Source organism: Harpia harpyja, chromosome 7 (genome assembly GCF_026419915.1).
Source record: "Harpia harpyja isolate bHarHar1 chromosome 7, bHarHar1 primary haplotype, whole genome shotgun sequence".
Taxonomy (NCBI): domain Eukaryota; kingdom Metazoa; phylum Chordata; class Aves; order Accipitriformes; family Accipitridae; genus Harpia; species Harpia harpyja.
Window position 1 is genome coordinate 19,030,884 of NC_068946.1, and position 25,962 is coordinate 19,056,845.

General features: G+C 44.0%; 1 protein-coding gene across 15 annotated transcripts in view; it reads right to left on the reverse strand.

Annotated features, from left to right (window-relative positions):
• The window catches only part of UNC80 (unc-80 homolog, NALCN channel complex subunit), a 136,171-nt gene that overhangs the window by 10,023 nt on the left and 100,186 nt on the right, over positions 1 to 25,962 (reverse strand). For 11 of the 15 annotated variants that reach the window (XM_052792236.1, XM_052792231.1, XM_052792230.1 and 8 more), the window contains 14 exons: positions 25,550 to 25,720; positions 25,245 to 25,337; positions 23,002 to 23,037; positions 22,440 to 22,658; positions 18,269 to 18,469; positions 15,729 to 15,852; positions 13,295 to 13,420; positions 11,304 to 11,427; positions 10,358 to 10,564; positions 8,646 to 8,830; positions 7,587 to 7,752; positions 6,505 to 6,684; positions 4,359 to 4,497; positions 2,265 to 2,321 (listed from right to left, as the gene is read on the reverse strand). In XM_052792236.1, the coding sequence (XP_052648196.1) occupies positions 2,265 to 2,321; positions 4,359 to 4,497; positions 6,505 to 6,684; positions 7,587 to 7,752; positions 8,646 to 8,830; positions 10,358 to 10,564; positions 11,304 to 11,427; positions 13,295 to 13,420; positions 15,729 to 15,852; positions 18,269 to 18,469; positions 22,440 to 22,658; positions 23,002 to 23,037; positions 25,245 to 25,337; positions 25,550 to 25,720 (2,028 nt within the window). Of the gene's footprint in view, positions 1 to 2,264; positions 2,322 to 4,358; positions 4,498 to 6,504; positions 6,685 to 7,586; positions 7,753 to 8,645; positions 8,831 to 10,357; positions 10,565 to 11,303; positions 11,428 to 13,294; positions 13,421 to 15,728; positions 15,853 to 18,268; positions 18,470 to 22,439; positions 22,659 to 23,001; positions 23,038 to 25,244; positions 25,338 to 25,549; positions 25,721 to 25,962 lie in introns of those variants that run through there. The other 4 variants (XM_052792235.1, XM_052792241.1, XM_052792242.1 and 1 more) reach the window with 3 other exon arrangements.

A 25,962-nucleotide genomic window follows, 5' to 3' on the forward strand; every position in this document is an offset into this window, starting at 1 on the left:
CTTAAATGCTATCCTTTTCCCGTCTTCACTGCTTTTCTACATGGCTGGCTCTAATTGCAATAGAACAAAGGGAAAGAGATATTCTTTTTTGTGTTTGTCACTATTTACTTAATTTATTTAAAACTCTTACCTTCCATAAGGGTCTAGTCTCCATATGATTTATTTCTTTATGTCAGTTATGAGTAAACAGCAGCTTTTGAATTTAGAAGGCAATCCTAAACAGTTGTTATTGTGCTCCAGCTGAAATCAAAGTTATGTAAGAAAAACTCGAGGCTGCTTTATTCAAAACTAATGTTCCTGAATATAAAAACACATCAATTCTGTCCTATGATCCACACAGCACAATAAGCTCCTACAATCTCTGCTTTATTACTTCTGTCCTTTAGAGAAGGAATCCAATTTGCACATTTAACAATGCAGTTGAAACATCTTTTCTTCCTCACAGAACTCTAACCTAGCCTTTTTATAAAAATCTGCAGTATTTCCCTGTCTTCATTCTTTCTAAGGCTTTGCAGCCCTGATGCCCCTCCTTCAGATGTTAGTGCCCACTCCTTGAAAAGAATAATAAACCTCAACAGAACTGACTCCCAACTACACCTGTTAACCTTTTTGCCTAAGGAAATGTCTGTACCATAGAGCAGGGTGGAGGAGAGTGTCCTGGTCCCTAGCAAAAATTGGTGTGACAGAAATGAGTAGGAACCCACCGTACAGCTGATTACATTTCAGGGTTCAAAATAAATTATTGCATTTGAACTCATCTGTTGACTTAGCTGTCTCATATTCCTCAGCCTCACCACCGTTATTAGGAGTGACTCCCCCCACTTTACAAGATCAAAACATTTCAAATTCAACACTGATATAACCTAGTATCAGGTCATTATAGCTTTAACTCGGATACGGACCTTCTCCTTCGTCATCCTCCTCAAGTGTAGTGAGTTTTTAGCTCTGCTTAAGGGACGGCACTTAATTCTTCGGTTGAATGACTTTTGTTCTCTTTAGGCCCCCAAACACACTCAGATGACCATGCAATCCATTTCACTTTATCACAAAACCAGATAACAATATTCCTGCCCCTGCCAACAAACCAATGTCTTTTCCACTCCTACAGTAGCACCAATTAGAGACTGATCTGCCAAAGCAGGATTCATGCACACAAAGGACACCATGAATCATGGGATGATCTCAGTGACACCACCAATGATAAACTCTCCATTTCTCAGCTGAGAAGAACGAACAAACAAAGCAGCCTGTCCCCACCCCAAAAAACCCCACTACTGACATCTAAAACCAAGCTAACAAAATAGAAACCATTCATACAAACACCTCTCAACATATCCACATCTTCAGCTGGTGTGGTAAAGTAATGAAATAGTGTGTTACCCTCCGTGTTGCCAACACAAGGGGCTGTGTTCTTCTGGAAGGAAACAGAGATGCCCTTGGGACTAATGACAGCTCTCATGAGGATCGGCTGAAAGGTGTGAGCACAGCGTCAGGACAGCAAGGATGATTAACACGAATGAGCTGGCCGTTAAAGGCACAGACCTCCCTTCTGAGCTCACTCCTGACCCATCTGACAGGCATGGCCGTTAACAGCGTTTGCACACAAACTCCCCCATCCATAGGTAATGGGATACAGCTAGACCTGAACTCCAGCACTGACAGGGCAATTTTAAATGTATGTTAATGGTGTTCACCTGCAAGCTTTCTAAGGTGTCATTTGATAATTGGAAACACTTTGTAAAAATAATGAGAATTACTGTAAAGCATCCACAGAGAACTATATTCCACAGGACTTATCATAATTAGTTTTATGAGTGAATGTTAAAGAACACAGCTTCATATTAAGTCTTTTGTGGCGACAGCATTGTGAGATGAATGGAAAAACAGATGTGTCTGTTTTATATAAGCCTCTAGACTAATGCTTATAACAGGCTACAGCTAATGCCTTGTGGATAATCTTTCTCATGCCTTTCAAGCAATTGCTAAACAAGGGGAAAACCCTGAGACTAGCCAGCCAGACTGCTATTTCACTTGCTACAGCTTTTTCTGCCCCCTTCTCCTTAGCGTCCTCAAAGTTATTGGCAATCAAAGCTGAAAACTGAAGGTGGGTTGCTACACCTTTAACTTGCAGGCCTGAATATCAATGAGCCACAAGAGACAGAGATGGAGAGAGCGACAAAAGGTGAGGGGAAGAGACAGAGGAGATTGGAAACGGCTCATTTCCCAGCACACACACTGACAGACAGGTAGTGTTAACACTGTACCTAGAGAGGCTGCCCTCAGTGGCCAGGCTCGGGGAGTCATCGAGGACATTAGGTTCACTGCAGGAGGGGCAGGGAGATTAAGAATTTAGGGAAAGAAAATGCAAAAAGCATGCGATTGTCTCTGTTTTCAAGGGAAAAGATATCAACGGAATAAAAAAGTAAAAAAAGGACAGTAACATTAACTGGTCTCGCACGCTCAACAGCACATACATGACTCAGAGGAGCTGAAAGAACATCTGATAACAGGAGCAGTCTTTAGAGGGAGTTTACACTACATGGAGATTTCTACATCTCTGCTGAGAGTTGGGAAGCTGAGAAGTTCAGTAGGATGTGTCTCCACAGGAAATAAGGGCAGGGAACTGTTTTCAAAGCCATTTTCCTGCAGCATTTTCATTTATTTCAGTTCTATTTACTTCAACTTCATAGAAAGCTTTTTTCTTCCCCCTTCCCCATGAGCCAGTTCTTCCTGAGGGAGGGCTAATCTATCTCCCATGAGCTATAGACCACTCTCCTTCTGGTACAACTCTAAGGACAAACATCTGGAAAACAAGGTCTCATAGTGCAATGAAACTGTAAGGAAACAGCTGGTGCAGATCCTGGCAAACGAGTACACAATTACATTGCTTTTCTACACTTCAGCCATTCGGGCAGGAGCAGCCTTCTCAGCCCATAGGAAAAACATGAAAGCAAGCAAGCAGTCTGCTGGGTTACCAGCAGGAAAGCAATAATAATATTACTTAACATTAATTGGTTTACATTTGGAAGGCAGTCTGAAACCCAGAGACCATCCATAACTAAAAAGGGCATGACGTTGTCGACTATGATTAAGCTTGCTGAGCGTGTACTTTCCCTACACAGATGAAAAGCGATTCTCCTGGTATACCATGTACTTAAAAAGTAGAGAGCAAAGCTCTGTTGTAATTAAAGTCTTTTTTTTCTCAGCATCACCATGACTTGGGATTGCACAAAGCAAACATTGCTATCAGTCAACTGTGACTCTCAGGAAGTTTATGCACTGAAGATGGTAGTGAAAGATTGAGGAAAATGCAGTCTTGCATATTAATTTTTCAAGAAACAAAGGGACTGAATCAATTGAGTTCAAAAGTCAAACGAGTTCCTGTAAGCCCTTTTGTGAAAACTCCCAGATAAAATCTTTGTAACTTCTCTCTTGTAAATCATTTCTCCTATCTCTGCTGATATGTAACACGGCTGTTACTTTTCCTTCATGTATCAAGGTTATTTCTTTAATTCCAAGCAAGACTGGGGAGGGAACAATGTTGTTTGATTTTCCAAGGCTGGTCAAGAGATAATGTAGAATTTATTCTTTAAAGGTTCAAAGGAAGTAACATAAATTAATCTGTCCATTGTCAGATATCCTTGGGTAGCTATGTCACAGACAAATAAAACAATAAACATTGCTTGCTTAGAAAAAAAATTACATTTAAATGTAAAACTTCTCTCTACATCTTCTAAAGATGTACATTTCCCAAATTCCAATATCTTTCTCACCACTCCATGTTAACCAGGAGGCATTCAAGGTTATTTCTATCAACAAGTGTATTTCTGGTTTTAAACAGTATTAAATCCCATCTTTGAACTTGACATTCAGTTTCTGTCATGAGCTAGCTACTGTCCTAGGACGGACAAAGACTAAAAGGAAGAAAATGAAGTAAATCAAACAGGATGCCTCTGCCCCCCCTTCCCAGGTTCTCAGGATTCCTCCCCACTCCCTACACAGATTGTGTATGGTCCCCTGGTTCAATGCATAACCCCAAAATCATGTGTTTTCTTTTTGCTATCCACGGTAGTAGCAGAGGAAAAGAATAGTGCTGAGGGTTTCTGAAACTGTTTAAGAGGAAGGTTTCTATGGATGACAGCTTGTTCTTATGGACCTTACACAACACAGATCATCCTGGAAAATCATTATTTCCAACCCTGAACCCTTGGTCTGACACTATTTCAGGATGAATGAAATTAGCATCACTATGCTGCCACTGATTCTACTATCCCACATCTCTGATGTACACATAATATACCTGCGCCATTTCTGCTCTCATTAATATAGTGGGAAAGGTGAAAAGCCTATGTTGTTACCTTTGGCTGGGTAACATGCCCACCTCAGCCTGAGGTGCAGACACGCTGGAGAGATGGCTGGAGAACCGCCTCCTCCCAATGGCACCCATAAGGTATGCTTCTTGTTCACTTACCACACTGGGCATGCTCAAGGAGTCATCTAGAAAGAAAGAAAAAGCAGGAAAGGAGAGGAAACAACCACCCCAAACCCCACCTACGTATTCACAGTTGTCAAGAGGTAACAGAATGCCAAAGGTGTACCCAGCATTTACTTACCAAGACCCCAAGCCTGCAAATTTGAGTAATTCCATCAGGTTTTACCGTCACAGTTCAGAAAGACATATGCATAGAACCCTGCAGGATGAGGAACCCAGCACACATGGGCCAGGGATTTATGTATGCTTTCAGCTTATATGGCTCTCAGGAAAACGTGTTTGGGGAATTCAGCTTCCACTAGGGCTTAATTCCTGTGATTAATAAATTGTTTTCAATATACAGTTTTCTGGCATAAAAGTTGTAACTGGACATTTTGCTGGTGTGAAATAAACTGCTGCTCTGATATAGCAAAGCACTGTTACAAAAGATAAAATACATAACAGCAAAATGCAGAACTGACACCCTTTAACAGCCTTTGGGACATGCATTTTAAAATGCCACCAAAAATTGGATAAATTGACTCAAATACATCATACTGCAACTGAATTATGCAGACAGTTGGATTGTGTTCAAGACTGCTTGAAATTTTCAGTGCTGTTTCAAATTATACCAAATACCTGGAAAGAAATGACTCTGTTATGGGGTTTACCAGAACAACTTCTAATTACAAATAAACAAATAAAACAAAGGGGAAGTTTTGTGTAATTTTCTCTTTTCTTTTTGACCTTTTCCAGTTTTGATATAGTGCAATATTTTATGGTGGCATTAAGACAAGGCAGGGTTGAGGTAATACTGCCGCAAGCAAATAGGAAGATAGCACTCATTGTTCCACACAGTGGCTCATAATTAATCTGAGGCTGAAACCAGAGTTTGCCACAGCAAGTATCTGAGTAATGTATCAGCAGTACAATACTGGGTGGATTGTACAGTGTTTAGTGATGAACCCAGCTAAAATAAATTTGGGCTGAGCCTGGAAAGTTTCAGGCTAACTGTCCTTTCCCAAAAGGCAATTCTGCTGTAACTGCACAAGCCTTTCTTTTGAGCCACCCATTTTCACTCCTTTTGTTTAATGTCTTTAGGGAATAGTCAGCAGTCCTCAAATACAGAAGTGAAGCGCCTCAGTTTCAGGCATTGAGGCACTGAGGCACCCAACCATTGCAGCACCAGCAGACAGTATCCCTGCTGAAGTAGGGGGAAGCCCAAGCCTGATGACATATGAGCAGAGTTTTCTACCCTGCCTTTCAGTGAAGGACAACTCAGAAGCAGATGGACAGCTCAGAAGCAGAGAGAAGGCAAAATTCCAAGAATAACATGAAACTCAGCTGAAATGACAAAGCAACATTCAGGTCATTGCAAATTAGTCCCCAAAAGATTCACCATCCCATTCCTTCTGAACTGGCACCAGAAAGCCTGGCAAACCCAGAACCTGCCAACTGCCCAAAAGGGAGATCAAGCTTTTGTTGTCAGTAGGTTTAAGGCTTAATTTCCTCTTTGTTAATCGAGTGACACAAGCACACAGACATTCCATGCTGCAGAGAGCCACAGCTGGATCCCATGCAGCACAAGGACAATGTATTCCACGTGGGAGCATCTGGACAGAAGTGATGAGCAGGAAGTACTAAGATCCTGCAGGAACAGGATCCTAACTACAGAGCCAGCCACAGCCCCTGCCTACTGGCATGATGAAGGTCAAAGAGGGGACTGATTGCCAAATGCCTTGTCAGCACTGCAAGGATTGCATGTCAGCCCAGGTCTCATACTCTAAAAATCTGCCTATGCCCTTCCTTTTTCACCACCCAGAGCTCAGGAGGGAATGAGGAGGTATGTAACGACCCAAGCTTTAACACCATGAACTGTGTAGCAACCACACCAGTTTCTTAGCCTCATGCCCTTTATGGGCCTTTTGTTCACACTGGGACAGGGACAACTGTCTTCCCCTGCCAGCTGTCCTCTGGGCATCAAGAAAACATCTTCAATCTTGGGGGCTTAGTTCGCATCAGTAGCCACGTACTTTCTTCATCCTCCTCATCTGTGCGGCTCAGCGTGTCCTGCGAAGCCTGCTGGGAAGGCTCGCTGTCCTGCTCCCAGACTGTGCCAGTGCCTGTGTTGGAGCGGGACATGGTGGCCAGGCTCAGGCGGTAAGCAGAGGTGGAGGTGCCCACAGTGCTGACAGATGTCTTCCCTTGGTAAGCTGTGCAAGAGTGGGAGAACCAAACCCAAGTTAGTGATGGCACTGGAAATCAATAACCAGCCAAGCATTCCTGTCACATCGGGCACCTGATTCTGCCCAGATTAGTGGGACAGGGGTTGGCAGAGGTGATAAAACAGACACAGCTGCCCTGGCTCACCTCATCTCTCCAAAATCTCTGTCTGTTTTTCTTATATCGTCTGGTTTTCCCCCTTAGCCTTAGCACCATATTTTCCAGATCAGCTTCAACATTTAGGAACAAGGCAAATTATTACCAAGGAAAAAAGGCCGAGGCATTTTCTTTTGAATGTGTTTTCTCTTCTTAAGAACAAAGCACATAAAATCTCTTGCCGTGTGTGAGCAGTGGCTGCCATCTCGTGGCAACAAGGGTGACTGTTAGAGGAGAAAAGTGTCCCCTCATACCGGAGAGAATTCAGTGCACTGTCAGCTCGGGGACACTGATCTGGACCTCACAGTAGAGAAAAATCAAAAAGAGACCAAGAGGAGAAAGGAGGAGACAGATCTGCTGCTGACAAACAGACAGACGTTTCTGCACGAGCGGCTTTGGATTTAGAGACGTAGGTAGTGGCTTGCTACATTGTGGGTTGGGGCCACACAAGCCAGATGTGACAGTGAGAAGCAGCTGCTGGGAAATAGGAGTAGCCTTAGTGGAAAAAATGGGCATGACAAGGTGCATTTCACACCTAACCTGGGCTTCTGTTGGCTGTCCAGTGGCAAGGCTGGGCTGGGCATAGGGCCTGATCCACGGGCAGGCTGTTGGGGTGTGGGTGGACTACCCATCCCCCTCCTAGGCAGCTGGCAGGTCTGCCTCACAAGCTAATTTACGGGTGACCCAGCTGGCCAGATTGGGCCGATGGCCCTTAGCTCTCCCCTCTCCTCCTTACCAGACCCGCTGTGCACTGCCTCCTTCAGGATCTTCAGCTCGTTATTGAATTCAGCAATGAGGGAGCTCTTGCAGAGCGGGCGCGGTATGAACCGTCTCTCCAGCTGGTCAGCAATGTGCTGTCGGGCAGTCAGCTCCTCATGGTTCTCAGCCGGCTGGGCCAGCAGCTGCAAAATTGGGACACGTTAGCATTGCAGGGAAAAGATGCCCAGGGAACTGGGACTAGTCTCCAGACCAGCATGAGCCTGCAGCCAGCAGACTGTCCTCTTTGTAGGCATGAGGTTTTGACTCCAGCTATGAGGCTTCCACCCGTCTTTCAGGGACAACCTTGTATTTGACTGAACAGATTTCGAAACCTCACTGACATTGGTACATGGGGATGAGGCTTCCTTATGCTAAGCTCTACCCTCAGACATGAGACAGCTCCTTCCTCCAAGATGATTTAGTCTGTCCAAGTGGTGAGACACAATAGGCTAAATAAGGTGGAGTACCGCGTGCTAGACTACCTGGTAAGCAGGGAAGATATCTTAAGCCCTGGCCACCTCAGCCCAGTAGCTGTCTGTCCATCCACAAAAGTCCTGTCAGAACCTTCACCCAAGAGATGGAAAGCAGAGTGGTCCTTCCTGGCTGTTAGCTGTATTGCCTGGCTCTGTGCAGAATAGAGATTTCTGGAAGATTTCGGACAACCATGCCAACCCCCTCCTAAGTTCAGAGCGTCCACACTACTTCCAAGTGCTCTGAGTGTCTTTGTTGCAAAATTAAGTCCACATGCAAACCCTCTTGGTCAAGCCTGATAGTACTTTCCCATCTAAGGGAACTAAGACTAGCTCTATTCCATGGATCAGAGCTCCTGTGTGACTGGCATACTCTTTAGTGTTGTCTAGGAAAAAGCCCTGTGATTTAGTTTCAAAGGGCTCTCAAGCCTACTAACTTCTGAAAAGTCACTCCCTACATAAACACACAGTTCCTTCCAGGCATGCTGTTCCTCTGTTCTCAGCAGGGGAATAAAGGATATCTTGCCATCAGGAAGTGATCTATCAGGAGCCAAAGCAACTGTTACCTTGCACTGGATGAAGGGCCGAAGGAGCACAAAGATAGGGATCCGTGTTCGTACGATAAAGTCGAGGAAATCCCACAGGGCCAGCCCTCCCACCTTCCGCAGTGCCATCTCTTTGACTTGCAGGCTCAGCCAGTACCACTGGCTGTCCAGTTGGCGTTCAAAGCAAACAAGGATCACCTTCAGGGCTACAGGGGAACACACACCAGCAAATGGCAGTCAGAGATGTTATCAGTATCCCTTACAAGCATTGAGGGAGGAATGGGGGGGCCACAGTGGGCACAAGCCTACACAGGCATGCATGCATGCACGTGCACATGCACACCCACACACCTCAGAGTCACAACTGTCTTTTCTATCAGTCTCCAAACATGGCAGGGAAGGCGGGCAACCTGAGGGCAGGCCTCAGGATCAGGACTGAGAGTCCCATTTCCAGAGAAATTTTCCTACTACACACCTAAGTTCCTCTGTATTTTCTTGCTCTAGCTTCCTTTCTCCCTCCCTGCAGAGTTCTTTTGTCTTCCTGGAATTCAGATATTGTGAAAGCAGCTCAGGGGGGGAATACAGCCCTGGCTGATCAGACAACCTCAAAAATCTTCATCAAGCATATCCACACACAGAGTCACCCTGTCAGCACAATAACCTGCAGGTTATTTATGGGGTAATGAAAAGAACCTTTCTAGCAGTGCAGCTGCATGAGTCACGGCCAAACTGTAATCTAAACAAAAATACAGTCCAGTAAGCCAAGGGCCATAACTCACAAGAGCACTGCATTACAAATGGGCATGAACGGTGATGAGGTTTGAAACAATGCTCTATATTAAAGTGGGCAGTGACCAGCAGTTAGCTCACAGGAGAGACAAGGAATCTCCCCCTTTCCATGCTCCCCTGGTCTGGAACAAACAGGGAGGCCTGGGAATTGTTGGGGGAAGGCTGACTACTCCATCCTTCTTGATGGGATGGCCAAGGCATCTCAGCCATCACACATCTGTACCTAGGCTTGTTGGGGTGGGGGGCTAAATCAGTGGTGAACTGCCATTTTTTCATCAGCGTTACCCATTCCTTAGATATAGGTTAACAAAGACCTGAATATAAGTCTTTGGATAAATGCCCTCACGAAATCAGAAACAGAGAAGCTGTCTGAAGGAGTGAGAGCTTTGAGCCAAAACTCTCCCCGTATAGCCCCAACAACCTGCAGTGCTGCTGCAACTCCAATTTGATTATTTTTTCTTTCCTTTCACTTGTGGGTCATATGTGAGAAAATATAGTACTACCTTGCAGCAGCATACAGTGAGCAGAGGGAATGCCAGTCAGTAAGGACCGTGTGTGTGCAGGGCCAGCAGGCAGACTGCATCACACTTCACCCTAGCTAGCCAAGGGCCAGTGAAGCTGTGATATTAGGGGCTGATAGGCAGTCTGACGTGCCTTTTGTGGCTTCGCTGCTATATTCTGGCAATATGAAAACTGAGCGACTTCTACCTGTGGTGCAATCTCCTCCAGCTGCAGTGCATACACTGCTCACATTGCAATACATTCCAGAGATACTCCTGGCTTCACGCTCTGGCCTGGCCCCTTGTTCAGGACAAGACCTAAAGCAGCTCTAAAGAGCTAAGTTAGCTCCTGCCTGAGACAGTTTTCTTTGGTGCTGTCTACAGTCTTGAATGCTCCATTTTATCTCTGTCTCTTCTCAGTGGTTAGCAGAAGCCATCACTCACCCAGGTAGGCAGCCTGGCTGGTGGACTCTGCGAGACCTTCCCGCCGCAAGTCCTTCCCCGCATCCCCTGGGGTGGAGCAATGGGCAGGGGAGCTCTCCAGCATAAAATTCTTGCTGCGGGAAGTGCTGATGATGCGAGGTGGCAGGAGGATATTGATAACAGTCTGGAGCAGCAGCAGGACCTCAGGCTGCTCCAGCCAGGGGCTGTCTGAGATGCATTGGGAGGGGAGAGAGAGAGAGAGAGATCAGGCTACATCCCATCAAAGACACCCAAAAGATCCAGACCCTGTTCAGTTCCAAAATGGGGTGCAATCTCAAAGGTCCCCTAAGCCAAAATTCCGTCCCCCACACCTTGTTATGCTGCTTCTCCTCCTGTAAGCAAAGGCAAAGTTTATTTTAGCACCAACACAAACACACACAAACACAGAGCTACACAGCACAAAGAAATGTCCCATTCAGTTGTCTCATGATCTCATTTCCTTTTGACATTCCCCTCTCCCTTTACTTTTTGCATTCATTTAGGGATTTACCAGTCATCACCCACTATAGAAGAAAGCAAGGAGCAGGACTTGTGCCAGACAAGTGGCACGGATGGGGCAGACTGTGATCCACAGGGGCGCACAATTTCTGTGACCTCTGCTCCCCTCTGTGGCTTGTGCTACAACAGATTTGTCTTGCCCTGCACTCCAGTTTCAAAAGAAGGAACACATCTGTGTAAGACCTGACTCAAGAACCAGGGCACAGCTGAAACAAAGAAACAACAACAACGTCTGCCAATGGGGCTGTTTTCAGTCTCGGACCCAAAGGGCACTTAGCTGACACACTGTCAGTGACAGAAAACCAAATTAAAAAATAAAAATAAAAAAATTCAACAGAGGACAGGGAAAGTGCAAACATCAGTTGTCAGAAAAGGGGGAGAAAAATTCTTTCTGTTAAATTAGTCAGACCTTTGCTTCCAGATCCTACTGTGAGCACAAATGGAATCAGTAGGTTTAAAAGCATTCCTTCCCTTCTTTCCTGATTGGTGAATGGGGAGACGACATGGCTTAGGGGGAAATCTTCTTTCAAAGCCTGTGCAGTAATAATAAGAAAGGATTAAACGATTTCATCAGCAGATCACACACACAAGTTACTGTAGGGAATGATGATCCCCCTGGCACCCTGTTTACACAGTACAATACTGGCTTTGATGACCTGATTGAATTAGAAGCCCTGAGACCACTTAGTTAGGAGTAAAAGGAATTCACAGAGTAACATAGGTGTCACCTGCTCTTGTCATAGCCAAGATGTCAGAAGCTCAGATTCCTAACTTATAGATATCATTAACAAAATCAGATGTATCCCACAGGAGTCAGCTAAGCATTAGTCCTAAACTCTGCACTGCTGTGAATGGCATCAGGATCTGACCCAGACTATGTGGAATAAAAAAAGGAACAGAGGAAACTGCACAAATGACAAAATCTAAATATTCTGCTGTCCAAACATGGAGGTTATTCCCGAACACATTTTTTGTTCTGCCTCACTTTGTGCTGCCCCATCATCCTCCCTAACACAAAGAATGAAAAATAAACAAAATGCACATTTACTTCTTGACACGTAGTCAAGCCTAAATTGAAAGGTCTTTCATCTTCTTTAGAGGAGGTAACAAACGACTGTCACTAGAACCTCTGCTCATTTACAACTTCCCAGTTGCTATAGACTTAGCTGTGAAATGCAACTGAACCTTGCAAACCCTCAAGCTTGCAGACCTGGGCTGAGCAATTCCAGGAGAAGATGTTTTCTGATGGGGTGTGAAGTACTTCTGTTTCATATCCTGCTGGAAGTACTAGGAATTATGACTACTCATGTGTTTTTCTGACACGTTTGGTTTTCATTACATTTAAAGCCCATGAATGAGTGAATAGGGAGAAGAGTATAATAAAAGTAAAACCTCCCAATACTTAAAAAAAAATTATTAATTTGGTATCTGGATTTAAAAAAGAAAAGATTTCAGAGAAGGTGAAGGTGGCCCTTTTTTTGCTTTTGATTAAAGAACCATTACCTCAGAGCTGGAAGAAATCTGTCCTCTTTCTGTGTCAGTTGGTATCAAAAAGTCCTTTGGTGCTTCATGCTCTGAAGGACAGCACTGTGTTTTGGTCCCTATAAGCCTTCCTTCCCAAGCCACCCTGCTGCTCAGAAATACCTGCTGAAGTATTCAACTGGATGTGCCAATGCATATTTAAAAATGCAAGCTGGAGCTAGGTTAGGAAATCTGTCCCTTCTTTGGTCACCATTCTGTCTGATTTCATGCCAATGGGGAGGGAAAGGGATACAGAGGCAGAAAGACTCTCTAATAGTTATGGCACTGCTATGAGAAAGAAATAATGATGAAATTCTCCAAAATGTCCAGGATGGTTTTTGTTTTTATTCTGGACAACAAGGATGCTATTGAGTCAGCAGCTGAAAAGCTAAGTTGCCCTGCTTTTTTGAGCTGGCATACTGTGTGATCAGCTCAGGTAAGAGCAGAAGAGCACAAAATCCACTCTCACTCAGTTGCACACATGGTCCCACAGGAAAAGAGGTAGGGTTGCATGGACATGACTCAAGCCAGGGCCCATCTCCCTGTGGCAGGAGGCTTATGCTAACTCCTTAGATCCTGCAGAGAATCCTAATGTGCTTGTCAGAGCCTTAAACAGCATGAATCAGCCGAACTCCCTGGCCTTTAATGGCAGTGTTAAGCTGATGGATGCTTGCTGTGGACTTGGCCCGAACAGGTGAATTCTAAGCTTGGTTAAAGCCTTCAAAAAGAAGGGAGAATTTACATGTTGCTTCTCTTTCTTTTTTGGTGTATGTTCCACAGTTTTTGCCCAGCTTTTGCAGAAAGAAAACAGAGCACCGATGAGTTGGTGTCTCAACCAGAAGCTATAACAGGCCTGGCCACAGGCCAGGGCAGACACACCTGTATCTGCAATGCTACAAGCCGGACAACAGCTGTGCTGAAGGGCAGAGGTGGCGAGAGATAAGGGCTGAGATGAAGAAGGGGTAATCCGTCAGCCACACTGGAGGGTCCTACCACTCCCATCACCTGCAATACAAACAGAGCACATCACCACAACTGACTACTTACAGTTTCATCCATGCCATATCCTCCAACGTCAGTGAAATGGAGGCGCCTTCCATCGAGCACTGAGTTGGGGTGGATCTAGGAGAACCAGCCCCCTCAGTGGTCCTTGCAGGAGCTGGGGCCAGTGAGGAGAGGAGTTCTAGCAGGGAAAGGGAGGGGAGAAGAGGGAACCAGCAAGGATGAGAGGAGTGCACGGGTAACCTGGTACATTTATAAATGTACCCAGTACCAGCCCTGAATGACCAGCACTGGACCGGTGGAACAGTTAGAGTTGGAGGATATGTCATGTAACGACTGTAACAAATAAAAATATGTCATCAAAGCAAAAAGTCTGCATTGAAACTGGACATCTTTTCCCTTCTCTTGCTGATCTACTTGAAAAATAATGTCCTAAGTCTGACCCAAGCAGGGTTTTGTACAATGTTCAGATTCCTCTCAAACACAGTCTGTTCTTAGGAACTCTAAGTATGATTCATCTCACCTGACCCCAGATGTTGGAAGCAGAGTCACCTGCATGTGATCTGCTTGTCTGGAATTCCTTGAAATATCAGCACAAGAATATAGCACCTCTAAGGGAGAGTTATTTGAACTGTTTTGGCTGTGTCCCTCAGGAGGAATTAAATCACAGGTCTGCATATGCCTGTTTCTCTCCATGACTAGACACATCTAGATATGGGAACAGGGAGAAGCTACCTGGCAGACGCCTAAGCTCAGGGGAGATGAATGCACTCGTTTTTTATCAAATTCAGTGTGGGGAAAAAGGCAGTAACCAGTTTTCTGCCAGAAAACCAAAGGACAATTTAGAAGGGGAAGAGGCAGAGCCCTTTCTTTATATCACTATTGATTATCATTTAGATAATTCTCCACCTTCCTGGCTGATCTCTCTTTGGGCTTCATGAATGCCACTGGTCTACACATGATACAGCATGCAGTCAGGGGTGCTCCCACAGGTCACAGTGGCTATAGTTCTGACAGCTAAAGGTAAAACACTTTTAACAGTAAGAGTACATCTTTTCCTGGTAGCTCTCCCTGCTGTTCCCAGCCAGCTGAATGTAAGCATGACGACTGCACTTCAGCACTGCAGAGCCTTCCGCAATTTTTACAGCACTGGCTAATTCTTAATGCAGGCCCTTTGGAGAGCTTGCTGGCATGATTCACTCTGCCATGCTTACTTGCCAAACTGCAAGTCCATTCTAAGCTTGTATTTGAGCTAACTCTGTAGCCACCTCCCCATGTAGCAACCCTAAGTAGTCTGAGGGCCTCCAAGTAGCTACCTCTGCTTGAACAAGGAAGAATTCTCTTATGGACTCTGACAGGTTGGAGCTTCCCTGCCCTTGCAGTGATGAGTGTTGAAAGGACTTGAAGGACAGGAACCTAGCAAAAACTGATACTGCCTTTTAGCTGATGATCATTGTTTTTAAAGCCCCTCAGAGCACTGGTGAACCCTGAGAGGTTTTTTGTAACTGCTAGAAAAAGTTACAATATTTATGTTCTAAGGAGAAAATGTTATAAAACCCAACAACAATAAAAATGCTAGTGCAGCCCTTCCCCCTTTATTTGTATTTTTTCCACATGGAATGAAAGCATGCAAGTTTGTCCAAATGGCTGGACTTACACTGATATCAAATTGAGGGTTTGCCCTCAGTGTAACAGCTCCAGAAACACTACAATCTATCACTGAATGACCAGACAGACTCCACCTGTACCATGTCTCTGTTGTAACACACTTAGAGCATAAATTCTACTAAGAGTGGGATCTGAACATTGTACAGTGCAAACCTGTACTAGATCAAGCCAGGGACATTGCAGACAGCGTAGTGAATCCACCCACGTAAACCCTTCTAACTAGCCAACGTCTGGTGGCCTCTGACAGAGCCACCAGGGTCCTTCCCCACTGGAGACGGTAGGTATCCCCAGTGCCACCCTCTCCCCATCTCTACCAGGTGTGTGCAGTCTCCACCACCCCACTCTCCAACTTGCAGCCCTCAACTCTCAGCTCAATCTGGCAAAGGTGGATCTTCAAAGTGGTGCGTGGGAAGCAATGGAAATAAATCGCTTGACCACCGCTACTGGTCACTGTATCTCCCCATGCACCACTTCAAAAATGAACCTTGCTATCTCTAGTGTCACTTGCGAAGTCCCCTTGCGAGGGGTAAGGGGGACAGGTAAAATGACAGGAATGGGAATGAACTGTCATCTTCAGTCCAGAGAAGTCAACAGCAGGGGGAGGTTTAGCAAAGGTTCACGGGGTTGCCGCTCAGCTACTCACCAGATTGACACACACATTGATCAGAGACCTAAGGTGAGGCAGGAAGGATATGATTGGCTGCCTCTGAAGTGTCAAACAAACCCCTTCAATCAAATTGCTGGCAGGCTCCCACTCAACCTGGCGCCTGCAATACAACAGTAGGTGCCGTTAGCCGCAGGCCTCCTGCCCCCCACCAGACGCTTGCAAACACGGCGACCAACACACAGTGATGCCCACAGAGGAAACGTTTCAGACAGCAACGACGTCCAAGATGAGCACAAAGTGCGCAACAGAGAAAAGGTTTTACCCATGCAGCTCAGGAAAGCACAGAGCCACAGAGCACACTGGGCATTTGAGGGAGACAAGAAACGTAGCAGAGGGGTCTGTGCTAGCAACACAAACCCCCCTCACAACAGCAGTGGTGGATGAGCTGTGTTTCAGTCCGTGATGCTTCCCTCTGACAGATGGTGAACGAAAGGGAGCCACCAGACAGCTGTCTCAGGTGTGCCTGTGTGGGGAAAAGGTCTGTTGTGCCATGCTCCCAAGTGAGAGCAACTCCTCCATCTCTTGTGGCTTGCGGATGTTTTCACTGAAGGGAACAAACCCCATCAGCTGTGAGCACCCTCTGTAAGCTACTTCGCAGTCTAGTCTGCTTTGCCAGAGTGACTCCCAGACACAGTCTGCCCTAAATGTAAACCAGCCCAGCAGTACAATCTTTACCTGCCTCACCCTATGCAGGAGGGCTGATTCATTCCCTACCAACACCAAAGTCCTTCATTCCAGATCCTTTCTTCCCTGACACTTTGCTTTTTCCACCAAAACAGCTTTTAGGGCTTGTGACAGATGCTGAATGGAGTCCCTCCTAATCATGAGCAAACACAGCATAGGTGGTTCACACCCTTCATCTCAGGGCCTGACTCTCTGGAGTAAGTAGAGTTCTCAAGAGAACATCTGACTGTGCACTTACTGGGACAGAAAGACGAGGCTTGCATAACTTGTTAGCTCAAGACTAAACAATATCCTAGCCAAGCTCCTCAGTGGACTTCTTAGAGACACAGGGGGGATCAAGTGTTCACTATGTAAGTTCTTATGCAGACCAACATACATCTCATCTTTCAGCATGCACTGTTCCTAAATCTCCAGAATAGTAGTTTGTTCTTGTACTTGTTCTTACACGTATGCTACTCCCATCAGACACCGGTTTTGGAGTGGGGTGCTCACAGGAGGCAGCGTATAAGATTCTGATGTGAGTACCCCAATGGATGGCTCCTGGGGTCTGGCACCGAGCCCCATCTCTAAGAGACTTCTTGGCCCAATGATGCGTATATGTAGTTGCTGCATTTGGTCCAGTGGCTTTGCTGTCTCTGTCCCTTTGTGCATGGAAGAGCAATTTCAGCCAGGCATAGGTACAGGCACAGACAGAGAGAATATGAAGGGAATTTTAATTGATGAGCATTCATTCAGCTTACACAAAGAGGAAAGACCTTCAGGAACAGGAAGACCACTAAGCTGCCTTTGAGGTGGAAGAAATTATGAGCGAGAAAAGAAAGAATAAGTGAGAAGCAGGCAAGACAGGGCAAAGAATCAGACCAACAGGAAGGAGAAGCATCAAAATTTCTGCCTCTAAATTCCCTAAAAGGGCAGAAGTTTCTTAAAGCAAATTGTTAGCCAAAGGAAAGTGATAGATAGTGATGCCAGAAGGAAGAGTTCACCTCCCTATTATTTGCTCCATCTTAGTTGGGTACATATCATTCCTGCTGGGACCTAAAGTTTTGTGTCTGAGTCCTAAATTCTGATGTTCTCTAACATCATTTGGCTTCTCAGCTGAGACTGCCAACAAAGTGACTGATTCAAGCAGTTGAGGACATATGCCCATGAGGGTGACTGAGACCAATGACTCTTTTTACTCAGATCACTGGAAAATCCACAGGGCTGAGACATGTTATGCTACCCAGACTGGATTTGTATCACTGCCTCTGAGGTAGGAATGCTGCATATTGAATAATTCTTGAAGTTGACAAAGCCTGTACTATAATGCTACTATGTGATGCACCAGGCTTTCACTAGTCACTGACTAGATGCAATCACTGCAGTTCTCTTCCCTTTACTAAGGAGCATTCAGAAGCTACTGCATAGCTCCATACCATTTTTATCTTTACAGAGAACATAACAGTATTTTCATGAGAAGGCAAGAAATACTCTTACTACAGTTTAACTTTCCATTAAAAAATAAAATTAATCTTCTCAACTCACAGCTAAAATAATAAAGAGGGTAGTGAGATGGTACAAATCTGAAGACTTATTTTGGAGAAAGCAAAATGAGATTTCTGGAAGTTCTCTCTGTAGTTCTTAATAACCATGCATTTCTTCTCTGGCTACCAGAAGACACAACAAGAATGTCAACATAAATGCACACTTACAGAGATAAAAACATCTGTTCATTTTCTGATATGTTGTAAAGGTTCACTGCAACATGACAGTTTAGTTAGATGACATACCCACACTTCAAGGCTTGCAACATCAGAAACGGACCCCAGAGGGTTTCCATTATACCTGCTCACCTCAGAGTAGGCATCTTGTGAATTTTATTGAACATACGATCCAATCTCTTTAAGATGAGGATAAGGGCAGGTCTCACCGCCTCAGCTGTCCAGTCAGTGATGGGCAGCATCTCCATGATGTAGCGCCGGAGACCTCGGCTTTCCATTGTCTGCGTGTCATAAGGTGCCAGTTTCAGCAGGGAATGTGCGATTTCTGCCAATCTAAAACCAGGGTTTGTTAAGAGGAAAATCAAATACAACTTGCATTTCTCCACACATGCCAATGAACTAACAGATAAATCTTCAGTAGCCTAGTAAAAAGAAAAAGATGCAAAAGTCAAATGTGCTGCTATTTAAGCTCTTAGACTCGATACCACAGCTCCTGGTCTCTTAAGATTCTTTTGCTGGAATCACTGTTTATATTTATGTACACGTGAATGGTCTAAAGAAGATTTTTACATTGATATTAAATGGACCAAATGAACATCAGGAATCACAGATTTGTGTAGCTAAAAACAAAGTACCTGAGCTGTTAGTAAGATTACAACATTGCAAATGCCTGTGAAATACAGCCCTGACATCACCTGCATGTCAATTAATGAGTGATCTGGTTTGGGTTTGTGCTTGTTTTTCAGCATCACCACTTTAAGAGGTCTCACTGTGCAATTTTCAGGTGTTAAATTTTAAAAATAATGTGCCATTACACAACATGTATTTTGTATGATTACTCCCTGCAGCTTTGATTTGTTTCTCCTAACACCTCTACAGATTGTGTTGCTGTTGCTTCTTCTAACCCTCCCAGATGGCCTCACCGATGGCATTTTCTGTATTGACTGTGAAATACCATGGCAACATTTAACTTACACTTACAGCCTGACAAAGACTACTGAAATACTTGAATATTTGCAGTAGACAAAGACAAGTAATAAAGCTACATCTACTAATAAAAGGGATAGAAACCTGTACGCTCCCGGAAACATCAATAGACTTTGTAGTGGGCGATTGCAGTACAATCCTAATCGTGTTGTGGGGGCTTCTTCTGAAATGCCTTCAACTAATGGAACATATTTCTATTCTCTTTAAAATCTGCCTAGCAATATCAAGGGCAACGAGTTCCTCAGATTAACCAAAAGTGCTATAAAAGTGTTTCTTTATCCAGTATTTCTTTATTATTACTTTTTACAACTACTTTGTCCTACTATGGAGTAGGTGTGTTTTCTTAAGCAGTGTGAAATTTAAATTATCATATAATTATGCTTCTTTTTGGCAATACAATATCAGTGGCACATAATGGTATATGAAAACTTTCTTATGCATTATAAAGTGCAAGATCGATCTCATCCAACTTGAGACATCAATCTCAATTAATCTTCTTGCTCCATTCATGCAGAAATAAGCAACCAGGGAAATTCTTATCTTCCTGAAATACTGGGATAAACAGCTCATTGAATGCGCATCTCCCTTTTCACTGGGTCCAAAAAGATCTTTATGACTTTTGCAGACTAAACATTTAACTTTTAAATGGCTAAAATTGGGTGAGATGAATCCTGTCTGAAGTGACTAGCATATTCTCTTATTTTCTGAAGTCTCTGAAATGGCATCTGTCAGCCTCCCAAGACCATGGCTGTCACATCACATTCTGGTAAATCTTCTCTCTACTTAGAACAAAGTTTTTTTTCCTACAGCGGTTAAATCCTGTCAGTCATTTCCCTCATACTTATGAAATGAATTTCAGTAAGAATCAAGATGACGTTCATTTTTATTTAGGGCTAACTATGATAAAGCAGGTCGGGTTCCAAGCCCAAGAAAGCAGTTATTGCTAGCACTTTCCAGGAGAAATCCAAGAGAATCAGAGCACAACTCATTATCTTGTGCACATCAGTCCCTCAGTTTTACTGCTGTAACCTTTGACCATGAAAGACCTTCTCTCTTGAAAAGAATGCAGTATTTGCCAGCTACTACTGTGTACTGAGACTCTGCTTCACAGAAATCTCACAAGAAAGTATCTTTCCAGAAAATATATCAATAACACCTTCTGTACATGTGGATTTAAGTTTGTGAAACTCATCTTTTAAAAAACATGTAGAAATGAAGTTCCCCCATTACTGTTAAACTGCAAATAACTTCTGGGTAGTACACTAGAGCATTCTGATGTTACATACAAATTTAAGACTAGGATAGTAAAAAGAAGCAAGCCCCTTACTTTACCACACTAAATAAAAAGTTCATTCATCAGACACATGTTCCTCACTCCCATTGAAATAATGAAAAAAATCCCAACAGTTCTAACCAAGGACATAATCTTTCCTGAGACTCTCACCTTTGTTTCTAACATAAGATTAAAGTTCTTATCTCAGGCTTCTATTGCTAAAAGTCATGGAGTTTGTAATGCAGCTAAACAGATGTATTGATTTCTGAGGCTTGTGTTCCTTGTCAAAAATGTAAAGGTGGCACTGCAAAAGCAGCCATGTCCATCAGGTTTTCAGTTTTTTTGCAGCCAAGTGCTACATAAGAATGACATGCATCTGTGGAAACAGATATCTCTTGTTTAAAATTACCCTCTAAATTATTAAACATTTTCCAGAGGATGGGAATAGCAACATTCAATTTGTATGCAAACACACAAACAAAACAAAAAACACCTCCCAACTCCCAAAGGAATTTGGGGCATTTGTTAAACAATACCTAAATTAATGTCAAACACAATTTTGTATTCTATAGAGACAGCCTGAATCCAAAGATCTCTAATAGTGACAGAATCTGCCAGCTAAGGGGCTTTGCCATTTTTTTCAGAGCATGCATGTAAAAGGTAGAAGAGCTTTTAGAGGGTTTTCCTTGGTCCAGGGGCAGGAACAGAGCTGGCTCAGTGCATTGCTAGGATCTGTCACCCTTCATCTCCCTTTACAGGGTATTCCTGAGGAAAAAACTATAGCACTCAGAAAGGAATAATTCACAGCCAGAATGGCCTCTTGGGGTTCAGGGAGCAACATAAATTACTGTTAAGGTGGTTCTGATTCACTTTTGAGGCCAGTCCCAAACTGCTTAAGATATCTTTGCTATCTTTCCTATTTACGTTAATACTCTACTGAGCACTGTTTGGCTTAGGCCATAAAAAAAATGCCTCTTGGTATTTAGCTATTCTGTATTCAAAGAATGATCTTGAAGTATTTCTCTGTCTCATAAAAGAATTCAGATAGCTGTCTCCCTGTGACCCCCCTGCCAAGCGACACACTAGGACTGCCTCATATTAATCCCAGTTTTCCTTCTGACAAGTGTCAGTCAGAACAGTGCTAACTATGGCTCACTCAGAGAGTATCTGTGCTGTTTTCATTGAGACACAACTTACTGTGAAACAATTCTAATGAGCTTGTGTTTCCTGAGGGAGTACTATGTGAGAAAGGGGTTTCCCCTGAAAATGAATGAAAAACTGACAACAGAATCAGGTCCATGACCTCTTGTCCCAGTTTTTGTTTTCTTTTACATCTGGACAAACTTCTCAGTAGCAACTTATGCTACTTTGTGTTTACCATGAACAGCAAACACAGAGAAGAGAATCAGGTCCAAAGTGCTTAGAAGGCCCTACTCCCAACTTCTTCTAGGTCAGCACCACGTGAAATGGTTTGCTGTGAGCATCCAGCCAGCAAGCTGGGCTCAGTACTGCACCTTAATAAAAGACTTGAGCACCTGCTGCATCACATGCTGAGGTGGTGGTCCTGTAAATGCCTTCTGCCCCATCCTCCCCTGTATTTCAGGCATTTATGCAATACAGTGCAGTGGTTGCTCTGCCTTTCTTGCTTGTTAGCAGGTGGTTCTGATGCACAGTGTCACAGGAGAGGATAAAGGTCGTATTCAGCCAGCTAGGCAGCTTCCCCACCCCCTGCCCTGCAGAGGCAGCCTTATCTGCTCTGCTCCTCACTGCAACTTATTCTGATGTATCAGATGGGCTTCCGCAGAGCTACTTCATCCACTGGAGATGGGGATCTGAATGAGACCACAGGAGAGCATATGAAACCTTCTTTATACACAAGCAGCATCAGGTACAATCTAATGAACATCCAAAACAAGCTCTGCATGTTTCAGACAGCAACATGCAACTACACTACCAAAAAGTGATTCTGTCTGCTATTATGAAAAATAAGAGCTTGTCTTGCCCCTGCAATGAACAAGTAAAAGCAGAACGCCTGTGGAATACCTCATGTGGGACTTCACATCGAGCAGCTCCAGAGAAGTCACTCGGGGCTCACCAGCCAGATTCTGCAAAATCTTTAGCCTCGGACCACAGTGCTTGTAAAACTCTGTGCAGATATTCAGCAATGACTCCCGCGGTCTCCTGAACTCCTCTCTGGCAATTCGTTCATCCAGCTCCTCTCGGGGAAGACCCTGGCCCTCCTCCAGTAAGTGAAGGTTCTCCCTGGAGGATATAAAATGAGAAAAAGTAGGAAGTGTCATATGCAGTGGAACAGCAGGGATAGATCATAACAAACTCTCCAACTTGTTTTTGCAACGGATGCTTTCTGCTGCAATTGAAAAGAAAGATAGTTGCATCTGCAATTAAAAAAAAAGGGGGGGGAAATTATAATCTGCAAAGTCTTGTTAAAAATGTAAGTAATTTCTATATAAACTATCCGTTGCTACCCTCCCCTGAAAAAAGGCTGCCAGTCACAGCAACAGTGGGTGGGACCCAGTGAACCTGGAAACTGCTGGGGAACAGTTCATCACATGTCAGGAAAGACTGGGCGAAGATTTCACTGTACCTGATAAAGTGTAGTTTGGCTCCCTGTTCTGGGTACCTGGAAAAAGAGAAACAGCGTGGTTTTAAACAGCAACTTAGTAGTGCCTAAACTGTGCCTTTCTGAAAGAAGGTGATACTCTTTTAGCCCAGAAGTATACTCGCCATCGGCAGGATGGTGTCTTGTCTCACTGGAACAGTGGCAACACATAGTTAAGTGACTACATTGAATAGCCTTTACCTCCCAACTGGCAGCAAACAGCAGATTCCTATAGTTACTGCCCTTGTGATGAAAGGAAAAATTCAGGCTTAAAAACCATAGCCCTCTTTCAAGCAATTTCTCTTACTGATTTTCACCCCAGTGCTTGGTCTGTTTCATGAAGCCAGAGCTCACCTAGTGGAAAGAATACCTCAGTGGGTTTTTTTTTGTTTTATTGTCATTTTCTTGTCACTTCTTGTTGAGAAAGCATTAACAAACCCTGCACCACTTGGCTAACAGGTCCCAGGCTGGAACAGTGATCATTCTACCATCACGAGACTCCTGCTGTTGCTAGCAGATGTCTGTTGCAACGATAAGACAACAGAAGAAACAAGGGCAGGAAACCTGGAGCAGTGCAAAAATACTTTGGACCAGAGACCGAACATTTGATAATCAGAAAGATCTGGAAACATAAACCAAGATGTCTGAGTCACACAGCATCAGGAGTCTCTACATTGCCTGTCAGCAGATACATATTAACTGCTCTCCAAAATGAGCAGACAAATAATAAAGCACTACTTTCCATTACACCTTATTTTCCTTAGACTGGGCAATCTTGCAATGGAAGTAAATGGCAAATATCCACTTCAGACTTGATCATGAAGGGGTTTATCTGCTTCTCAGATCCGGCATTGAAAGTCAAAGCTGTGTTTCACCCATGCCTGAATCGGTCTTAAAGAATAACAGACTGATTCCAGGAGTTACCAACCAAGATGTGTACACTACACATCTATAAATTGACATAATAGCCCTTTGATCATCCATGCAGAGAGTGATTTCTATCTCCCTTGAATACAAAAAAAGACAGGGAATAACTTGGAAAGTGTATCTTGCCAGAAGGGTGTTCCTGATTTAAAGTCCTATACAGCCCATGGTATTGTACTAGACTATTGGCTGTGCACAGACTTCCTATCAGCTGTTACAGACAAAAGAGAAATCCAGAGGAAATACTCTGCTCTGGAAGAACAGCTACTCCAGCTTTTGCTAGGGGAGAATTCCCTTCCAGGTCAGCACAAACATTCAGATTTTAAGCACAGTAAGGCATAGCCTGGCCAGGAGAAGGCAGGGCTGCCCAGAAGAGTAATCAGTACTGCAAAGAAAACCTTCATATTCCCAAATGCTTGCGGGTGGATTTTGTAACAAGATTTCTTAAAACCTTGCTCTGTGACTGAGTAAATTGTCCAGTGGCCTTGTCTAATTTGCAGCAACCTTACTGGAATGGCCAATATGGCCAAGGAGCAGTATTACAGTCTGCTGGTGCCATTTCCTTCCTTATTTCCTTCTTCCGTGTGAAGTTATTTTTGTGGGGTTTTTTTTAAGAAGAACAAAAATATTCCCAGTCATTCTTCCCTTTTGCTCAAATTCTCCTCCACCCACTCCTCTGCTATCTGTATCTGCAAAAAAACCCCAGACCAATGTGGAGGTAAAGATGATAGAAAGAGACCATAGGAAGAGTAAAAGTAAAAGGAAATGGGAAAGGAAAGAAAAGAAAATTAGAGGAGGTGCCAGTCTCTCTGAGTCTCAACCAACATGCATTTTGAGCTTTTACTGCTGTTCAGTCTCTCAGAATAAGGCCAGAAGGATCCGACCCTTCTGCTATCCAAGCGTGTTCTGCCCCGTGGTTGTTTTGACAGTGGACTCAGAAGCAAAGCAGAGAACTGAGGGACATAGTTGCTTTGTCAGTATACTTCTAGAGAGCGAAAAGGGAAACAAAGAAAAAGACATTTAGGATGGGTGTTGTCCATTTTGATATCCTGGTCTTCTATTTAGTCACATGGTTTTAAACTAGAAATTCTAGTCTTGGGGATTTTGGTTACTGTCAGAAATGCAGTCCTGGGCTATGTGCTCTTTTTATCCAACTGTTTTCTTTCACAGTGCCTAGAGCAATTAATTCCTCAGACAGCTGAGGAAGTGCTCCAAGCACTCTGAGCAATGAGATGTTACCTTACTCAAAAACAAAAAAAAGCTGTTCAGAAAAATGAGAAAGAAAGAAAAGCCCACTGACTTACCTGGTGTTCACACCTGCTGACATGTTATGGTTTGCTGTTGTGGTCCCTTTATGGCCTTGGTCACATCGACTCATCTGTGGGGCTGTCATAGGCCTGGCAAAGGGAAGGTGAAGAGCACACTAAAGACTAAATCTAACAAGTGCACTGAAATTCTGCTTGTGATCTGGTGAAATTCGGCACTAATTTTACCATGTCTAAAACTCAACCATTCTCAAGCTAAGCTGCGTATCGTGACCTCCTGTGCATTCCCTCTTCCCACACTGATAACCAAATGCAGGCTCAGACCTTTGAACCATGTGGGTTACCTGGTGAGAACTTCTACACTGTACAAGAGGGCCTGCAAAGAGGTGGCAAGGGCAGCCATAGCAGCAATCTCCTCACGAGCTGCTGTCACAGTCTCCACTTGAGAGGTTTGTCGTTTCAGTTTCTGCAGGTAACAGGGAACCAGCGCTTCCAAGACCATCAGCATCTGGAGGCTGGAAAAATAACCAATACTTGGTCTGTTTTATTTTGTCAATCCTGAAACTCACAGCAGGCAGAGGCTTAAGTTTCTATCTGAAGACCCCTGGATCTCTCACTAGCCTTGTGATTTCATTGCTTCTCACTAGATAAGCAGTCCTGGGCCAAAGAAACTCTTGGATCAGGGACTTCAGGGGGAAAATTAGCTGATGCATGAAACAATAATAATAAAACCAACCTGAACTTCTGGGTATCTTCT